General features: G+C 51.1%; 6 protein-coding genes across 6 annotated transcripts; 3 read left to right on the forward strand and 3 right to left on the reverse strand.

The window, feature by feature from the left end:
* Positions 1-776: 776 nt before the first annotated feature.
* On the forward strand, positions 777-4,609 carry ASPWEDRAFT_170108 (uncharacterized protein; the record flags this gene model as incomplete). Its single annotated transcript, XM_040830569.1, has 12 exons — positions 777-921; positions 1,007-1,255; positions 1,325-1,379; positions 1,440-1,792; positions 1,816-2,632; positions 2,682-3,378; positions 3,427-3,502; positions 3,547-3,680; positions 3,728-3,744; positions 3,789-3,830; positions 3,875-4,164; positions 4,221-4,609. 12 exons carry the CDS (start codon positions 777-779, stop codon positions 4,607-4,609), a joined length of 3,264 nt encoding a protein of 1,087 aa, XP_040690272.1.
* A 1,133-nt stretch (positions 4,610-5,742) lies between these two features.
* On the forward strand, positions 5,743-7,492 carry ASPWEDRAFT_26054 (DnaJ and TPR domain protein; the record flags this gene model as incomplete). The annotated part of the gene is made up of 3 exons (XM_040832803.1): positions 5,743-5,947; positions 6,001-7,162; positions 7,213-7,492. The coding sequence occupies 3 exons, from the start codon at positions 5,743-5,745 to the stop codon at positions 7,490-7,492; spliced, it is 1,647 nt and encodes a 548-aa protein (XP_040690273.1).
* A 725-nt stretch (positions 7,493-8,217) lies between these two features.
* On the reverse strand, positions 8,218-10,030 carry ASPWEDRAFT_26055 (uncharacterized protein; the record flags this gene model as incomplete). The annotated part of the gene is made up of 4 exons (XM_040832804.1): positions 8,218-8,232; positions 8,293-8,301; positions 8,335-9,402; positions 9,506-10,030. 4 exons carry the CDS (start codon positions 10,028-10,030, stop codon positions 8,218-8,220), a joined length of 1,617 nt encoding a protein of 538 aa, XP_040690274.1.
* A 367-nt stretch (positions 10,031-10,397) lies between these two features.
* Positions 10,398-13,205, reverse strand: ASPWEDRAFT_38204 (uncharacterized protein). The gene has a single exon (XM_040834843.1). The coding sequence runs from the start codon at positions 12,744-12,746 to the stop codon at positions 10,452-10,454; it is 2,295 nt and encodes a 764-aa protein (XP_040690275.1). The 5' UTR covers positions 12,747-13,205; the 3' UTR covers positions 10,398-10,451.
* An 805-nt stretch (positions 13,206-14,010) lies between these two features.
* Positions 14,011-14,939, reverse strand: ASPWEDRAFT_38207 (uncharacterized protein). The gene is made up of 2 exons (XM_040834844.1): positions 14,864-14,939; positions 14,011-14,723 (listed from the first exon to the last, which is right to left on the reverse strand). The coding sequence occupies exons 1-2, from the start codon at positions 14,898-14,900 to the stop codon at positions 14,461-14,463; spliced, it is 300 nt and encodes a 99-aa protein (XP_040690276.1). The 5' UTR covers positions 14,901-14,939; the 3' UTR covers positions 14,011-14,460.
* Positions 14,940-14,950: 11 nt separating this feature from the next.
* Positions 14,951-18,894, forward strand: ASPWEDRAFT_50054 (putative serine/threonine protein kinase; the record flags this gene model as incomplete). The annotated part of the gene is made up of 5 exons (XM_040837373.1): positions 14,951-15,833; positions 15,888-15,985; positions 16,039-18,075; positions 18,388-18,473; positions 18,564-18,894. 5 exons carry the CDS (start codon positions 14,951-14,953, stop codon positions 18,892-18,894), a joined length of 3,435 nt encoding a protein of 1,144 aa, XP_040690277.1.
* Between the last annotated feature and the right edge of the window lie 198 nt (positions 18,895-19,092).

The raw sequence follows: 19,092 nt of genomic DNA on the forward strand, positions 1-19,092 counted from the left end.
GAAGAATGCCAGAATGTCAGAGAATGCCCCACGTGCTATCCACAATGACATCTGAGTCAGACGATAGTCAGACAACCAAACCCAAAACCAAAACCCACGCTGGCGTGGGTTTAGCGGTTGGTCGTTGGTATAGACTGCTTGGAAGGACGGAGGACTACACTACTTACTACTTACTTACCTTATACTATTTAACTCTGGAAATGATGATTGACGACTATCTGGTGCATTTGTGATACCTACTCTGGCTTGGCCTTGCTTTGTTTCTTTCTTTCTTTTTCTTTCTTATGCTATTGTATTTGTATAATATATTCAGTTTAATCTATTCTATTATTTCAATCAGATAAACAAACTGTATTATTTCTTTTCTTTATACTAGGTGGGCATGTAATGTGCAGTGTTGCTCAACGCCGAGAACTACCCATTGTCATGACAATGACACTCTCATCCATCGCCCTCGGTGATGGTTAATGAGGGAATTCACCATGTTATTGTTTTCATATCAACACTAGACTTTTCTTTCCCTTCACTCTTCACCCTTTCTTTCTTTCTTCTTTATCTACCTGATACAAGACAATAGTTATCACGACTTGACTGACTAGCCCTAACTTACTACAAATATAACTTTTGTATTAGGTATACATCCTTCCTTTCCTCTCCTTCCTCTCCTTTTCATTCTACGTCTGTCTGTCTATCTCAAGACTTACTTATCTATCTATACAGCACGCAATATAGCTTACTACACAGCCAAGTCTCAGCCTTCGGCTCAACTAACCAACATGGGCACGAACACGACCACGACCACGGCCATGGACATGGACGTTGACACGAACACAGACAACCAAACCATGCACAACGCCCAAATCCACTTCATCGCTGAACAGACTGCCCTTCATGCCCGTTCATACGAGGGTCAGGGTGTGAGTACGTCTGCCCTATTAAACAAACACAAGAGACAACCCTACAGAAAAATAAGAGCGAAAATGCTAATGATACGTATGATATGTAGAACCCACCCTCCCCGACCTAAAAAACCACTGGTTTTCTCTCCCCGCTACTCGTGTGGAGGATTACTGTGAGCGGGTTAGGTTTCTTGATGGTCGGTTCGCTGCTGCTGGGTTGGCTGGTACTGGTACTGGCGATGGCGGTGTTGGAGATGATGAGAGTGGGTCCAGGTATCGTGGTTTTCTGGATAAGATCTATCAGAAGCTTTTTGGGGGTTTGGAGAGGGGGGTTCTTGGAGGGTTGGTGGTTTCGGGTGAGTATTATCTTCTTTTCCCTTCTTGCTTTTTTTGTTGGTGATGGGTGATGGGTGCTGATTACCTAGTGGATGATTTCAAGAACCAGGTTATCCAGCTTGACGAGGATGAGCTAGTGAAATCGTACGGAAACATGCATATCTCTCCCAAGACAGCAGACAAGATCGCAACCCTCTAAGCAAGCGTCTTGCAAGGCGTAACGGCCCTCGAGAAGCTACGCACCGCCTTCGAACGAATCAACACAACCACTCCCCTCAGCGAAACAGACTGGCAAAAGGAGATCAGCGAGACACTCAAACTCGCCACCACAGATAGGGTGATTATCGGCGTGGTAGGCAGCACGGGAGCGGGCAAGTCGTCGCTCATCAACGCCGTCGCGGACGAAGAGGGCGTCCTTGCGACGAACTGCATGCGTGCGTCTACGGCCGTCGCGACCGAGATCTCGTACAACCACTCCAGCCCGCGGCGATACAAAGCCGAGGTAGCGTTTATCTCGCGCGAGGAGTGGGAGCGCGAACTGCAAGTCCTCTTCCGCAGTATGACGAGGCAGACGAGGCAGACGTGGTGCGGGATGATGTCGCCAAGGATTCGGATGCGGCTGTTGCGCTGGATAAGATCCGTGCTGTGTATCCGTTTCTCGGGGGGAGGGATATTTTGGGTTCCTCTGTTGAGGAGCTGCTGGGGCATGCGAGTGTGGCGGGTTTGCTGGGGAGTACGTTGAGCATCGAGGAGGATGATGCGAAGATCTTCTCCAAAAAGCTGAAGTCGTATATCGACAGCAAAACTAAACGGCGCGGTACCAAGGGAAAGGCGAAATCGACTGCGTCGATACCCGACCAGCCTGATAGTAATATGGGTCTTTGGCCACTCATCAGAGTCGTACGGATCTACGTCAAAGCGGCTGCTTTGGCCACCGGTGCTGTCCTCGTTGATCTACCAGGGGTGTTTGATTCGAATGCTGCTCGGGTTGCTGTCGCAGAGGACTACATGAAGCAGTGTTCAGCGCATTGGGTGGTGGCGCCTATCAACCGTGCCGTTGACGATAAAGTCGCTCGAGATCTGTTGAACAAGAACTTCAAGATGCAGATGCACATGGACGGTGCGTTTAGCAATATCACCTTTATCTGCACCAAGACCGACGATATCTCTGTTGGCGAAGTCCAGGATTCCCTGAGACTGGAGTCCACGGCTACCGATGCGCGGGAGGAGCTCGAAGAGATGTGCGAGGTGGTTGAAGACGAGTTGAAGAATCTTCACAACGAGCTTGCCTTTGTCACCAAGGATGAAGAAGACGTGAATGATGAAATTGGATATTTGGACTATGCGGATCCTTCATCGGACTCGTCTGAGTCTCCGCTTAAACGGAAGAGGCAGGAGTATGAAGAGCGCTTTTCGTCTGACAGAAAGGAGTCTGTTCCATGAAAGACAACAAAAATGCCCCTTGGGGCTTCATCAAGCAGAGAATAACCAACCCGAGAAGGAAGTACCCGAACTCCAGGAACAGAGACTCGACCAGCAAAGGCTGGGATTACTCGCACGAAGAAAACAACTCTCCTCCAAGCATCGAGCCCTAAGCCAGCAAGTCAAATTAAAAAAAGACGAACTCGAGAAACTGCAACAGGAGATCGAAAGCGCAGAGGCCAACGTTTTGCGCGACTGCATCGAGGCTCGAAACAGCTACTCCAAAAAGGAGATCAAGCGTGACTTCGCCCGAGGAATCCGAGACCTGGACGCCGAGTTTGAAGACGACGAAGTTGATTTCCACCAAGGCGAAGGGGAGTCCTCATCTCGCGACTACAAGGAACTGGAGAAAGGGCTTCCGGTCTTTTGCGTGTCGATCCGGGCATACCAGAAGCTTCAGGGGCGATTGGCGCAGGAGACTGCCGTGGCGGGCTTCACGGCGATCGAAGAGACTGAAATCCCCTTCTTGCAGGCTCATTGTATTGCGTTGACGGAGAAAGCGAGAGAAGCGTCTGCCATTCGCTTTTTGACTCGGTTTGGCCAGCTTCTTCAGTCTCTTTCGCTGTGGGCGACACGAGCAGATCCGGCTCTTATTTTGACTGATGAGATGAAGAAACAGTTGGAGGGTGGCTTCAATGAGACTATTGCTCAGATGATTAGTGTATGGTTGTCGAAGGCCTGTCTGTTGGTGATAGTTCTGACTGTCTAGGGTATGGACAATCTGAAAGATGCGCTGTTTACGCAGCTTCGCCAATCGTTGGACACGACTGTCGTCAGTAGACTTGGTATGTTTCCCTCCTCCTGTATAGGCAATGGCTGACTGGTGTAGATGTTGCGGCGAAATATGCGTGCGATCACTGTGAAAAGGTCGTTTCTATATGGAACAAACCTGCCGTCGAGGGTGGTGTTCGATTCAACACATACAGGGCAATCTGTAACCGCAGTGGTTCGTTCTATACGGCTGTGAGTGGATCGCATCGATGACACCTGTGCTTTGCTAACTGTGATAGGATTGGAACCAGGACTTGTAAGTCAGTTGCCATGTATCAGATCAGGATCTAACAGCAACAGAGCGAATCCAATGCGCCATCGAATGATGAACGCATGGAGAGGGTAAGTCAGACATCCTCATCTTGGATCCCATACTGACTGAATAGAAACTTCTATTATCAAGTCCCAGGGCAAATCGACGCCTTTATCGCGAACATTAATCGCCAGCTGTACGCCTTTCACCAGGCCGCGATTGCCTCTGCCGGAGGCACTATTTCGACACAAAATGTCGAAAAGCTTAATGGCATTCTAAACTCGACTTGCAGCAACGTCGAGCAGGAGTTCAAGCAGATATCTACTGGCGTGAGACGTGCATCAAAAGACATCAACAGGGGTTTTGCAAGTGTCATTGCTGCCGAAATGACCCCGATCTATCGGGAGTGCGCTCTGCAGACTGGTATTTCCCTTCATTCCAGTCCTTTTTGTCAATGCACGAATGCTAATCAGACACAGGCAAAGGAACTCTTAGTCGCGTGCGTAATATTATGAGCCAGGGAACGGCAGACAACCGCACCCAGATATTCAGCCATGTCGTCCAGCATATCCAAGAGCACTTGATGACGTTGATGACGAATCTCGAGGGAATGATCAAAGACTGTCTGACGACCTCTGCGGGCTATATGTCGCGAGACTATTATGCTGCTATAATTGCGCCGCAGGTGTATGGTTATTCCCAAGCGTTGAATGGGGTTAAAGACGAGGTGACGCTCATTGTGCAGGAGGCGGCTAGAGAGCTTGGACTGGGGATTGTTTGGGAGAGGGAGGGGGAGGGAAACGGAGAGAATAAGAATGGAGAGGAGAAGACTGAGGGAGGGGTTACAGTGAAGGAGGAGCCAGTGTGATGGATGTGATGGTGATGGCGATGGTGGTTGGTGATGGGAATTGGCGGTTGGTGAATTGGACGGAATAGCATCAAGGGCACGGTCAATGGACAGCATCAACCCTCGAGGCAGACTACGGTCTGAAGACTGGACACACCAATGCAGGAAGAGATCCAATTACGACTACTTGTAAGAGAAATACTGATTCTCTGGACAAATACAAGCAGACAGCCACGCGGATCGATGGGATTCCACGTCTGCGCGCTAACACAGACCAGCGGTTTTCCAGCCTCCATGATTTCTTCAAGTGACAGATTATGATATTCCATTATGCCCAGTCTTATAATAAACGCTGAAGATATTCTTGTTTCTGATGATCTGCTGTCACTTTAGTTAAAATAGCTGCTGTCTGCTGTCTCTGTTGTCTTACCGTCTGTCTTCTATTCCTGCTGTCTTCTGCTTCATACAGCATCACAGTACAATTCTACTTTACTCTACTCTACAACTACTCAACTGCTCAACTCATTTATTCTATCTATCTCATCAATTATTCTCCTCCTCCTACTCATCCCTATCATCATATCATGTCCATCTAACGTTGTGGGTACCTTTCTTCACTGCCGAAAAAAAAAGATTTCCACCGCCTTCGTTGGACTTCGATATACCCTCATTTTTCTTCTTCCCCCCGAAAAAGCTTCCCAATGGTTCTCCCGCTTTTCTCCCGTGACAAATCCAAGAAATTACCCTCCAAGGAGAAAGAAAAGGACAAGAAAAAGACTTCCTCTCCTCCTCCTCTTCCTCCCAAAGATCCTCTCCCCCCTCCTCCACCCTATCATCCGCATCCTCAACCTCCTCATCGGCTCGTCGACCGTTCCAAATCCGCTCGCCACCCTTCGTCCACTCCTCCTTCTCCCTCTTCTTCTCTTCCATCCAGGCACAAATCTTACGCCTCGCCCCGCAAATCTCCCTCCAAATCTTCCTCTCGTCCTTCTTCGCTCGCTCACAGCCGTTCTTCTTCCTCCAATACTGTCAAATCCCATAATCCCTCCCGCTTCAGTTTTTCCTCGTCGAATTCTTCCCGCTTCTCCTACTCTCGCGATCCCGACACTCATCCGCTGAATCTTCCACCCGACGAATTACGTCGTTTGACCGCCATGGCTGCTGCTCGCGAGGATCAGCGGAGTTCGATGGATATCGATTCTCCCAAGGAGACCAACGGCGTCAATGGCAACAAGAGTCCCACCCCGCCGCCTCATCGCTCCAGTACGTCCGCTGCCGAAGCCGATTCTTTCAAGTTGGCTGGCAACAAGTTCTTCAAGGATGGCAACTATGCCAGGGCTATTGAAGAATTCAACAAGGGTATGTTCTATTTTTGTCTCTTTCTTCACATGGCCTATCACTAACGTCACTAGCCATCGAAATCAACCCCAACTCCTCTGTCTACCTCTCCAACCGTGCTGCCGCCAACCTCTCGGCCCACCGTTACCTCGATGCCTTGGAAGATGCTGAGCGCGCAAATGAACTCGACCCTAACAACCCCAAGATCCTCTACCGTTTGGCCCGTATCCTGACCAACCTGGGTCGTCCGACCGAGGCGCTCGACGTTTTGTCGCGTGTCCAACCTCCTGCCTCCGCCACCGACCGGGCTGCCCCCGAGAAGATGCTCCGTTTCATCACCCAAGCGGAAGAGACCCTCTCCCAGGACCGTGGTGTTTCCATGGTGCTGTTCTGTCTTGACCAGGCACGGCAACTTCTGGGCCGGGGCGTCAAGGAACCCCGCAAGTGGACGCTGCTCACTGCGGAAGCTCAACTCAAATTGGCCAACGACAACTCGTTTGGCAAGGCGCAGGATATCGCCATCAACATGCTCCGTGAGAACAGCCAGGACCCTGATGCCCTTCTGATTCGCGCCCGGGCTTTCTACGGTCTGGGTGAAACCGACCAGGCGCTGAAGCTGTTGAAGATGTGCCTGGGTCTGGATCCCGATATGAAGCAGGCGATTCGTCTCCTGCGGATGGTGCAGAAGCTGTCGCGCACCAAGGAGCAAGGAAACGCTGCATTCAAGGCCAGGGACTACAAGCAAGCCATTGACCTCTATGGAGAGGCTTTGACGGTCGACCCCAAGAACAAGGACTTGAACTCGAAGATCCTGCAGAATCGGGCACAGGCCTACATCAACCTCAAGGACTACGCCAGCGCTGTCAATGACTGCACCGAGGCCTTGCGCCTTGACCCATCGTACCTCAAGGCTCAGAAGATGCGTGCCAAGGCCCACGGCGGTGCCGGAAACTGGGAAGAGGCAGTGCGCGACTACAAGGCTGTTGCTGAGAGCAACCCGACCGAGAAGGGTATCCAAGAGGAGATCCGCAAGGCCGAGTTTGAGCTCAAGAAGGCGTCGCGTAAGGATTACTACAAGATCCTCGAGGTGTCCAAGGAAGCCTCCGACCAGGAAATCAAGAAGGCCTATCGCAAGATGGCTATCAAGTACCATCCTGACAAGAACCGCGATGGAGAGGCTGGTGATGAGAAGTTCAAGGAGGTTGGTGAGGCTTACGAGACTTTGATCGACCCTCAGTATGTGTCCTTTTTCCATAATCTCGTCTGTTCAATGCTAACGATCACAGGAAACGTGCTGCTTACGATAACGGAGACGACCTCATGGACCCAGCTGACATGTTCGGCGGTGGTGGTTTCGGAGGCGGTGGCTTCGGAGGCATGGGTGGCATGGGAGGTATGGGTGGTATGGGCGGAATGGGAGGCATGGGCGGTACACACATCAACATCGACCCGAACATCCTGTTCAACATGATGAACGGAGGCGGCGGTGGCGGCGGCTTCTCTGGCGGCTCGTTCGGAGGAGGAGGGGGTCAGCGTGGCGGATTCCCCGGCGGGTTCCCATTCTAAACCCATACTACCAACGGATGAGACAGAACGTTTGGATCGCAGGTTACCCTGTCTTCCCTCCCCAGCTCAGCGAACCTGCGATACAGGAAAAAATACGACAGAACATGGACGATGAACCGGACGGCATTCTCTTCTTGGACGGGCTTGCATGTCTCTCCTGTGTTTTCTTTTCTTTTTACCATTTTTTTCTTCCCCGTGTCCCGGTGGTCGTCCCTTTACTACGGATGCATTGCATGATTCGGACTGCTACGCCTTTATTTTTGATGTCTGATGTGTGATAGACCTTGTTTTCTCGCTTCTACTGTTTGATTTCTTTTCTTTTCTTTTCTTTTCTTTTTTCTTTTTCTTTTTTTTTTTCTTTTTTCCAACCCCCCAGCCGGTATAGACGGCGTGTGATTTCTTCAGCTTGTGATATCTATTGATATAGATTTGAAAAAACAGGCATGGGGGAAAAGATGGAGATTTCCATCCGGCTTGAGGATGAAAACATTTGTGCGGCGTTATATACTCCATTGACGAGACGGGTTTTCTTTTCTCTTTCTCTTTTATTTTATGTTACTCTTGCTTGTCTCTTATCTATTTTATCTTATTTTCCCCGGGGAATATCCGGTGGACTCTTTTTTCTCTTTTTTCTCTCTCCCACCATCCATCTGGGTTTTGTGTGTGTCTATTTTGGTTCGTGTTATCTAAATAGGATAATCAAGGGCTTATCCATTTCGTCACTTTTATCTTCGCATAGCCTACAACAGATGTGTAGTTTTGGTAGAGGAGAAGTAGCATTATATCATGGCTAGACATACACACCTACTCTATAGGTAAATAGCCAACACAAATCATCCTACATAAAACGCAACCGCCCCCTGAGACGACTCCAACGATACATCCATCCGACTCCCCCACCACCGCTCATCATCAGAAGTATCAGACTTCTTGACGCCATCCACGACTTCATCACTATCCTTGGTAATGTCCACACCGAGTCCACCAACATTCACACTTCCCTCGGAGCGGGCGTGAATAGATCCCGCCCATTGGCGGGGATACGCGATTTGTAGACTTCCTCTGTTGCTGTGGTGTGTTGCGTGGGAGATGGCGGGGTCGGATTTACCAGAGTTAGAGTTAGCGTTGGGGCCCAAGGCTGGGCTGTTCTTAGACAATGATGATAATGATGATGAGACTTGGTCGGCGTAAAAGGGCTCCGTGAGATGAATCTGCTGACTGCCTTCTTCGGATGTAGTCGTCACGGACACATTATGATCTTGGCCTTGATCCTGGTTCATAGAGGTGACAGGTACCAGAACTGCATTGATACTCCCAGTTCCCGTAACGAGATGAACAGATGAAGAGACCAGGAATCGGCCAGCGATGGACCCAGTCTCTGTTTGGATGTCAATCTCGTAAGGTCGGAGAGGGAGGAAGTTAGGATCAGTATTTGATTCTTCAGCGGGCAAAATGCGCTTTTTGTTCTTGTTCTTATTCTTGCGGTGGCTCTTGCATGCGTTGGTCCATTTGAAGAAACCCTTCTGGGTACATCCTTGTTTATTTGTGAGTCTGTTATGGGTGGTGAATTTTCCTCTCTTGTCATTCTTGCGTTTGCTCTGTAGGGCTTTCTTTTCGTTTGCTTCCTCCTTCACCATATCATCCATCATCATATCCATCTCAACATCCGGCATTGACGCCGCTGCCGGCGCAGAGAATGAGACAGTCACACTACCCGACGTACTCCGGATACGCAATCGAGCCGGCTCATCGGGAGATTCAGAGCTAGCGAGTTGCGGGACTACGCTTACCGTGATGTCGCCGGTGGTGGTGGAAAGGGATAACAAGTCGAAAAGGGGATATCGGCCTTGGATACTCTGGGGCCCGTTGTCGATGGTTATTTCTCGTTGTTCGGGGTTTTCCGCGCAGGGCTGGTATAGTTGGATAGTACTATGTTAGCATGGATGTATGTATGTATGTATGCTATGTGCATATGTGCCTTGCAAGGCAGATCCGGGGAAAGGAAAGACATACCGGTCTGAAAATCGTCCCCAACAGTCTATACACCCAGAACAACACACCGAATAACACGAACCCCCTGACTAAACCAAGTAGGCAACGTCCGCGACGGGTATTCTTCTTCTTGCCTCGATAACAATTCCCCCTCGGGTTACTGTCGCTGCTATCTTCATCTTGGAAGTAGAAATTCTCGCCGCCCCCACCCTCCTTTGAATCCGTCGGCATCCCCGAAATGACCTTTTCGTACTCTGGGGGCCGCTCGTTCAAGAACGGGGCTTGTTCTTCTTCTTGTTCTTCGTCATTTTGGAGCATGTCGATGTGCTTGAGATCGTCGGCGGAGAGTTTGGATGCGTTCATATCCTCCGATGTGGGGGTGTAGATCAGCTGGCTTGACAGCGTGGATTCTGTCTCTGAGGGGGTGTAGTCCTCATGCAAATATTGAGCATCATAGTTTGATGCCATTATTGATACTGCAGAGAATGTCAATGATGGAGTTGTTTGATGTTGGGTGATGATCGATCCGAACTGATATTCGAACATGACGTAGGCTCGGATGACAGTGAGTTCCGAAAACGGAATAGCGCCGTTGGGCACCAGTAGGACAACATAGTATAGAGCACGTAGTAGATGGACTTGGATAATTGCAGAATATTATAATCGAATATTATGTACACAAGCAACAATGACATACAGGTGACAGTTCGATCGTTAATCAATAAACAACATCAGGGGGAATCTCATTATCCAAAAGAATGGACGCGTCATAAAGGCAATATGTATGAGGCTTTTGGGAACAGAAAGCAGCAGAAGAAATGAAATCCACCACTATGAGATGCAAGACACTCCGGCTATATAAGCCGGCCAAAGACCAACCCACGGCAGATAACCCTATCCAAAAACTGCAGGTGGGGGAGGCGTCAGCATACACTCAACAATCGACTCAAGTCAATGGATAGGAAATCTAGATATAGCCCAGATTCTCCAAGAGGGAATGTGATTCAACCAGGGGCAAGTTAACCACCCCCAGAGCTCTGACTTGCGTTCCCCGTCGGAGGCGCTGCAGCCCAATGGCCACCTTCCATCCTTCGGTTTCATCCAGAATGAAGACATATCGCTTGCCTTCCTGGTCACGCATGCTGGCACGGAGCACATGGAGCCTCGCCTTTTCGCCCTCAACACCCCTGAAGTCAGCGGGTGACGCCAGCCGGCACGTATTCTTGCACACCTTCAACAGGTTCCCAAGATACGCGTCCGACTCTTCCGGCGTCGGGCCTGGCGTGTTGCGACGGAAAGGGTTCGAGGGTTTGACAGGATTTGGACGGTCTCCGTACTGGGGGCACCATACCTCTGCCAGCTTCATCGTCCACGCCTTGACATCCCATTCTCTCTGTGGGACACCGCGAACATCATCGTCAATGAACAACCCTTCCGTGGTGATGCGAAGCACCAATCCGTCCGTCACGATTCCCTGACCGGATACCAGCTGCGCAACCGGGTCTCGAGGGTACACATTGTTGAACGCAAACACTCCTTGGATAACAATCTTATCAGGATCCTTGGTTGAGTAGGTTCCTCGGTTGGAGGGCGGGGGCGTAGTACGAGCGGTTGACTGTGAAGGCGCGTATGAAGATTCGGAGTAGACCGAGGACCTTGAGGTTCCCGATGTACCTGATGCCGCGCCCCCATATGGTCGTCGAGGTCGCTCGTAGGGCTGGGAAGACTCGTCGGTCCTGGTTTGCGTTGAAGGGGCTGGTTTCTTAGGTGAAGGAGATCTGGGGGGAGCTGCGGCTGCGGCTGCTCGAAACTCCCTCTCTTTAGCTGCTGCTTCTTTAGCTGCGGCCTCCTTGGCGGCCGCTTCTCTAGCCGCTGCTTCTCTAGCCGCTGCCTCTTTAGCTGCAGCCTCTCGTTTAGCAGCAGCCTCCTTTGCGGCAGCCTCTTCAGCATCTTTGGCCTTCTTCTCGGCGTATTTCTTTGCAGCAGCCTCCTTGAGAGCCGCAAATTTGGCATCGGCCTCCTTCTTCGCGGCCGCTTTCTCAGCCGCTTCCTTCTCAGCTGCTTCTTTATCCGCTTTGGCCTTTGCTTCAGCCTCCTCCCTCTCAGCCTTGGCTTTGGCTTCGGCAGCGGCCTTCTCTTGCCTCTCCTTGGCTTCGGCGGCTTCTCTGTGCGCTCTTTTCTTCGCCTCGGCTGCCTCTCGTCGTGCCCTTGCCCTCGCTTCTGCTGCTTCTCTATCCGCCTTGGTCTTGGCTTCTGCTGCTTCCCGGTCAGCTCTGGCTTTGGCCTCTGCCGCTTCCCTTTCAGCCCGTTCTCGTTCGGCTCTGGCTCTGGCCTCTGCTGCCTCTCTCTCCGCTCGGTCTCGTGCTTCCTTCGCGGCGGCCTCCCTGGCTGCCGCAATCTCTTTCTCAAGCTGTTCTCTGCGCTCCCGCAGCTCTTTCTCCATGGCCTCACGCTCTCTTTGTCTTTCCTTTTCGCGTGCTTCTGCCTCTCTTTTCCGTTTCAACTCATCCATCCTCCTTCGTAGCTCTTCTTTCCGTCTAGTTTCTTCACGTTCTCTCTCCCAATCTCGATCTTTATTCTGATTGGTGTTGGGGGGCGGTCCAGTGTTCTTATTGTTGGGAGGTGGGCCAGAATTTGGTGGAGGATCCGAATTAGAGGATGGTTGAGGTGGAGGACCACCAGCACCACGTTGGTTCCCAGAATACTGGCTTCCTGGATTAGGTCCTCCACCAGAATTTCCTCCGTGGCTTTGCTGCTGTCCTCTATTCTGCCCCCCGTTATTTGGAACATTTGACTGGTTTGAACCTGCCCCCGCAGATTGGTTCTGAGTGCCAGCTCCACCAGCTCCGGAGCCTCCGGACCCAGAACTACCTGACCCTGGACGCCTCCGCGTCCCTCGTGGGAAGCCGTCCGCTTGATACGTACCGACGGCCCATCCAACCAAGGCCACACTTATCGCCAAGAGAGCGATGCCCATACCACTACCGCTAGCGGCAGTCGCGGAATACCAGGCTTTGAGGAATGGAGAGATATTGGCCCATACTATAACGACAAAAAGTGTGCTCGCAGAGCCAGCAATGAAACTATTGCGTTGGCATTGTAAGGATGGAAGGTAAAGGAATCCCGAGCCGGAGGAGTGCGGAGGAATGACGAAGATGTCGTAATTTCCTTTGGGGAGATCTGATGACTTGCGATATTCCCCCTCGGTTGTATGAGGGTTTTCTCCATGAGGGGGAGGAGGAGGGGGAGGGCCATCATCCATTGTTGGAGACTATTCGGTTCGTATTGTCTATCGTAGGCGGCGTAGGCTATTATTGGCATGCGATTGTCTTTGTTTATGCTGATATGTCTGGTTTTCTTGTGAATCCTTCTTGTCTTCTAGAAAGCCAATACTCGTGATGGCAGAATCTGAAAAATGAAAGAAAGCGATGGCCTGGGCATGTTCAAGGTAGCATTGGAACGGCACTGAGGCTCTCTGGCACTCAGTGCTTAGGTGTCTATCAATGAAGATAATATGTTAGAGCAATGAAAACGAAGCCAATTTGACAGAAGAGCGTACCTGGATTCGGTGCGGAAGAGGGATTATGGGCGGGGAGAAGATGTGATAGTGATGGGGCTGGGGTGATGGAAGTGGGATGGAGGGAAAAAAGAGGCCAGGCGGCAAGAGATGGAGAGCAACAGACGATCAGCGGCAACCAACAGGCCGTCAACAGAGCGATGATTCGTCACAACCGGGAGATCGAAGGGAAAGGAAACGTAAGAAGTGAAGAAAAGAAAAAACAAAAGCTGTCAACATGTCAGATTGGTTTGTTTACGCAACAAGAAGATTGTCTATTGTTTTGTCGCTGGTATTACGGCAAGGGCAGACGATACATCGACTACATACATTGATTACTATGCTGCTTTGAGATTGAAGTATATCGAAATCAGCTATATCCATTAAATGGCATTCCATAAATGTCTCTGATTCAATATATAAAGGACTGAGGATGAACCTTATCAAGAAGGGGTACAGAGAATACCATAGATCTTGACATTTGACGGTGTATTCTGACAGGAATGACTCTGATGGGCATCTGAGACACTGAATGCCAGGCATTGACATATCACGAACCTGCCAATATGGTAGAAACAAAAAAGAATAGAGCATCAGCGAGATGGATGTGATGTGATGCTATTCAAAGATCGAATCCATCGCTTGTGTTGCTTGTTTTGGTTTTTCTCTTTAGGTGATGGCGTGGTTTCTGCAAACCTTGTTGGTGGATGCTGATTGGTCGGTGGATGTACTGGAATACTGCAAAATAAGACACTGAATTTCTTGATTATAACGAGAATATTCAGAATATAAAGACAGTCAATACAAAAGACTATGAATGACAAGAATTCTTGCCGATATTAATATCGATTCTTTGTCTGCGCAGATCACATGTTCTCCAACTATTCTGCCAGTCGATACCGCCCATGTGTATTCAGTCTTCAGTAATCAAAATAACAGCATCCAGCATCATTAATTCAGAAACAAGATGCATGTTGATACTCCATACTGTTGGGGTACATCACGGGGTATGCCTTTGAGGACTGCACAATATGCAGTTATTGAATCGAACTGCTCAACAGTCTCCATTTTTTTGGTGGCAATAACTTCGGCTATTGCTGCGGGATCATATTGCGGTGAGACTGGACGGAGGAGGGAGCAGTTGATAGATGTTATTCAACCTGATTAACTGCAAGCATAAAGCAGATAGAATGGCAATATGTCAATTATCGCCGGATTCTTTTGATTGGAACCTCATGCCCTTGTCAGTCATATGTACTCTGTGGATGCAAGTCAGTTGAATGCGTCGTGGATCCCATGATACTGTTCCTGCTGATCTTCAACTTCCCACTGATCTGTATATCTTTTTATGCTCCGTAGAATACGAAGCACCGACTATCATAAACACCAAAATCAATCAAATCCATAATGTTGAGATCCTCTATCCGTAACGATGCTGAAGAACGGTCGGGGAGCCGCAGCTCCACCCGTGATTGACCGATTCTTGATTATTGGTTCCCCCCAGAAAAAGAGGCAACAGGAACAGCGACACCAACGCCGACTCGGACAAGACAGACTCAACACTATTTTCTCTTCTGCTGCTGGCCAGTTCGAGATCTTCTTCTTCCTCCTCCATCTCTCTCTCCATCGCCTCATCTTCTTCCATCCACATTCCTCTCCTATCTTCCTGGCGGGGGCACCAGTCAGGTACCGCCCCCCAAAACTCCTCGCTATCCATCACTGCCCTCCCCCGCCAACTGTCCTCTCCACCCTGCCCCGAAAAGGCTCACATCCACCACCAATCTCCTTTCCTCCTCGTGGTCCTTCGTCCTCATCTCTCTATGCAGTCTCGATAGTTATCGCAGTCGTCCGACATCTCATACTCGCCCCTCGAGGGCTCTCGCATTAAATCCCCATACCTCCTACCGACGATGGCCTACCACTCCCAATCCCCCTTCTCGGGTCATATTCCCGCCTATAATCCGGTGGCCGCAATGACTGCCCCTGCTGGTACCTTTTTGCCTGGCACCAAGGTTCAGGTCGGAAGTCACCGTGTTGTGGTGGAAAAGTACCTTTCCGAGGGTGGATTTGCCCACGTCTATGTCGTCCGGCTCCCTCAACCCGTTGATGGTGTCAACACGGCGGTCTTGAAGCGGGTGGCCGTCCCCGACAAGTCGGCCCTCGCCAATATGCGCACAGAGGTCGAGACGATGAAGAAGCTCAAGGGCCACCGGCACATTGTCAAGTACATTGACTCCCACGCCTCACAACTTCAGGGGGGCGGATATGAAGTGTTCCTGCTCATGGAATTCTGCTCAGGAGGAGGTCTGATCGACTTCATGAACACGCGGTTGCAGAACCGGTTGACGGAGCCGGAGATTATAAAGATCTTTTCGGATGTGTCCGAGGGCGTGGCTTGCATGCACTACCTCAAGCCTCCACTACTGCACAGGGATCTCAAGGTGGAGAATGTGCTTATCTCTCGCCAGGGCAGCACGTCCTACTATAAGCTGTGCGATTTTGGATCGACCGCTCCTCCTCGTCCGGCGGCCACTTCAGGCGCAGAGGGTCGGTTGATTGAGGATGATGTGCAGCGGCACACGACACTGCAGTACCGGAGCCCGGAGATGATCGATGTCTATCGGAAGCAGCCAATTGATGAAAAAAGTGACATCTGGGCCTTGGGAGTTCTCCTTTACAAACTTTGTTATTATACCACCCCCTTTGAGGAAGTCGGGCAGATGGCCATTCTCAACGCGAGCTACAAGTTCCCCTCATATCCTCCTTTTTCGGCTCGGCTGAAGATGTTCATCGGTATGTCTATTCTGCCCTAATGACTGTCCGCTCTCTGTTACTGACCATATCCAGCTTCAATGCTAAAGGAAAACCCTCAAAAACGCCCCAACATCTATGAGGTCATACGCGAAGTTTGCCTGATGCAAGGAAAAGAGGTTCCTATCCGAGATGTGAGACAACCCCACTTTGACATGGAGCCATTCAGGAAACTGACTCGTCGCAGATCTATTCTGGTCGCTCAACGTCGGAAGCCCGTCGATACCAAGAACTGCCTCCCTCTCCCACGGAGGCCCCGCAAATCGGGGCTGTCTTCTCTCCCCCCGTCCAAGAAACCCAGATCATCCCCGAAATCGCCCCCATGCGCCGAGGGCGCCCAGCGCGGCCAGACACTTCTCAGCATAACTCGGCCAAACCCAGTCCGTCGCCATACCGCGGTTCAACAGACCCATTTGCCGCTCTGGATGGAAAGTCTCGTGGCTCAACTGAAGAGTTTGCAAACCGATTTCCGTCCCTGGACCAGTTCCAAATCCTGCACGAAAAGGGAGGTAAATTTGACTTTGAGCCAACCGTCGCGGAGAATCCAGAAGACGAGAATCTATCCCAGAGGCTCACCAATGCTCTGGCAGATGATGCCTTTGCCAAGCGCCCGTCTTCTGAAGACGAGCCGGTGCGCGAGTCGTCAATCAATAGGCGATCCCAAATTCCCTCATCGTCGGATGTGAAATTGGCCCAGCCGCGCAACACGCGCGAGGAGTCTCGACAGCAGACACCATTGTACCAGCCCGTTCCGCAAAAGCCTGTTATGGTTTCTACGGGTACGATGACCTCGCCACCGGCCACTCCAGGGCTGCCGGATTTGAATCTACCGGCCCGGCCCCCGATCCATCGGTTCCCAGCAACGGAGCACCCGCGCCATACGTCCAATAATCCTTGGGCTGATGAGACCGAAAAGAGGCCACCGGTGCCCAGCAAGGACCCTTCGCCTACGGTACCATCCTTCAAGGCTGAACCGAACCCGCGAACTTCGGCGGATAGGATATCGAATGTTTCGGCTTCTGCGAGGCCATCGCTGGAAACTGTACGCCCTTCGAATCTGGACATCACCGACCCTATGACTGGCAGGTCCAAGTCCGCCAATGCCAAGGCGCGGCCGGTGTCTGTAGGAGCTAAATACGACATTCCGCGAGAGTCGGGAAGCACTCGCTCGTCTCTGGAGCTGCCACGACCACCGTACGATGCTGGAGCGCCGTTACAGCATGCCCGAACCGCCGTGGACCGGGAGTACGAGCGGGGAAACATTTCCTCGGATGTGGACTACCTTCGTGCTAGGGAAGAGGAGGAACAGTCTCGGAAAAAGGAGAAACGGGCGAGTGGGAGCTCGAAACACACCAAGCGCTCCAGTCTGTCCAACCTGTCATTCTCGGGGACCAAGACCATATTTGCTGGGCGATTTGGTGATGCATTCCGTCGGTTCGAGAGCAGTAACCAGGACGGTAAATCCAAGACGCCGTCTCCTGAAGATACGCCCAAACTGCCCACGACAATCATGACCGAGGAGGTGGCGGAACCTGGTATTATCGAAGGGTTCGAAGAAGACGAGGAGGATATCTCACCGGAAATGCGCCGCGAGCTGGAGCGTCGACGTCTGTCACAGGAAGAAAGACGAGTGGCCGAGGCGGCGGCGGAGTATCGGCGGCGGGCAGCGGAACGAGGCGAAGGCGGCTGGAGGCCTGGCGGAGATGGGACCCGGTCCGCCGTGATTCAAAACCGGGTGCAGTCATTAATGGGCGACACCAACAAGCCTCTGCCGCAGAAGACGGCCACGGGGTATGGGCGATTCACAGACGAAGCCAGTGAGACTAGTCCCGCTTTGCAGGCAAAGCAAACTGATGCCCGTGTGGTGTATGGGACCCCGACCGGACGAACGTCGCCAGTGAAGGAGGGCTGGGGCGCACGAGAAGCACCGCAACAAACAACGGGGTCGACAGGATATGTCGCGGCGCAAGATTCGGGGCCGCGGCCATCTTTACCCACGCGGCCAGCGGTGGCCCCCAAGCCGGCACTGCCACCGAAACCGAAGAATCTTCAATCGGGGGTAACGGGGAGCCAGGGGAACAGCCCGACGGTGCAGGAGACGCCGACGGGGGTGAATGAGGATTGGGAGAGCAACTTCAGCCGACGGTATCCCAGCCTGTCCGGGCTGGAGATGGTGGAGACGGAGATTGAGATACCGAAGGTTGCAAGCATGCGAACCAAGGAGGTGTAACTGGAACATATTGTATGGTTATAGACTAGCTACCTAATTTTGCATATATCCTAGATTGGATAAGTATATTGTAACTGATCTTTATTAAAGCTGTAATAGTAGTAGATGTAGGAATTACCCAAACGGGTTAGATCGACTCACACTCCGCCCTTTTGAATCTTTGCTGTCGTTGAGCTTCCAAGACGATCCGATCAACCACTGAGCAGTCAAGATGGCGCCTGTCACCCTGAGCACCGTGGACAGTGAGTATCTCATTGGGATATATATATATAAATGCGACAAACTAACGGAACAGACGACCTAAAGGACATCATCCAACACCTGTTTGAAATCCAATCCGCCGTCCATGGCTACCTAGGCCCCGAGACGCAACAAGAACTCGTCCGAAAGATGTATTCCTCCTCTTAATTCCCACGATAAAAAGAAATGACAAAAAAAAAATAAAATAAAATAAAGAAACTAATAATAATAAAATAAAACAGCAAAACCCTCACCGTCGCCCTCTCCACCCTATCAACGCACACCTCCCAACCCCCATCCCAAGAACCCCAAGACAACAACAACAGCAACGACCCCTTGATCAGCAACATCCACCTTCCCCCCGAGATCATCGACTACGTGGACGCAGCGCGTAACCCGGACATCTACACGCGCGAGTTTGTGGAGCTGGTGCAGCGGGGGAATCAGGATCTCAAGGGGAAGAAGGAGGCGTTTGCGGGGTTCCGGGATGTGTTGGCGAGGGAGATGAAAAGTGCGATGCCGGAGTGTGGGGGGGAGGTTGAGAGGGTGATGGAGAGGACGAGATCTGCGTGATTATTTCACTCATATTTTTTTTCACATATGCGTTTTAATTGATGGGATGGGACGGGATGGAGTGTGATATGGACTGCAGCCTACAGCCTACGGAGTTACAAGGGTGGGTTTCTTTTTTCGGTATTTGTTGGAGTTGGAATGGGACGGAGTAAATAGGAAGAACTACATAACATATGACCAGGAATCAGAGGCCTGATT

This window comes from Aspergillus wentii (genome assembly GCF_001890725.1).
Source record: "Aspergillus wentii DTO 134E9 unplaced genomic scaffold ASPWEscaffold_3, whole genome shotgun sequence".
Taxonomy (NCBI): domain Eukaryota; kingdom Fungi; phylum Ascomycota; class Eurotiomycetes; order Eurotiales; family Aspergillaceae; genus Aspergillus; species Aspergillus wentii.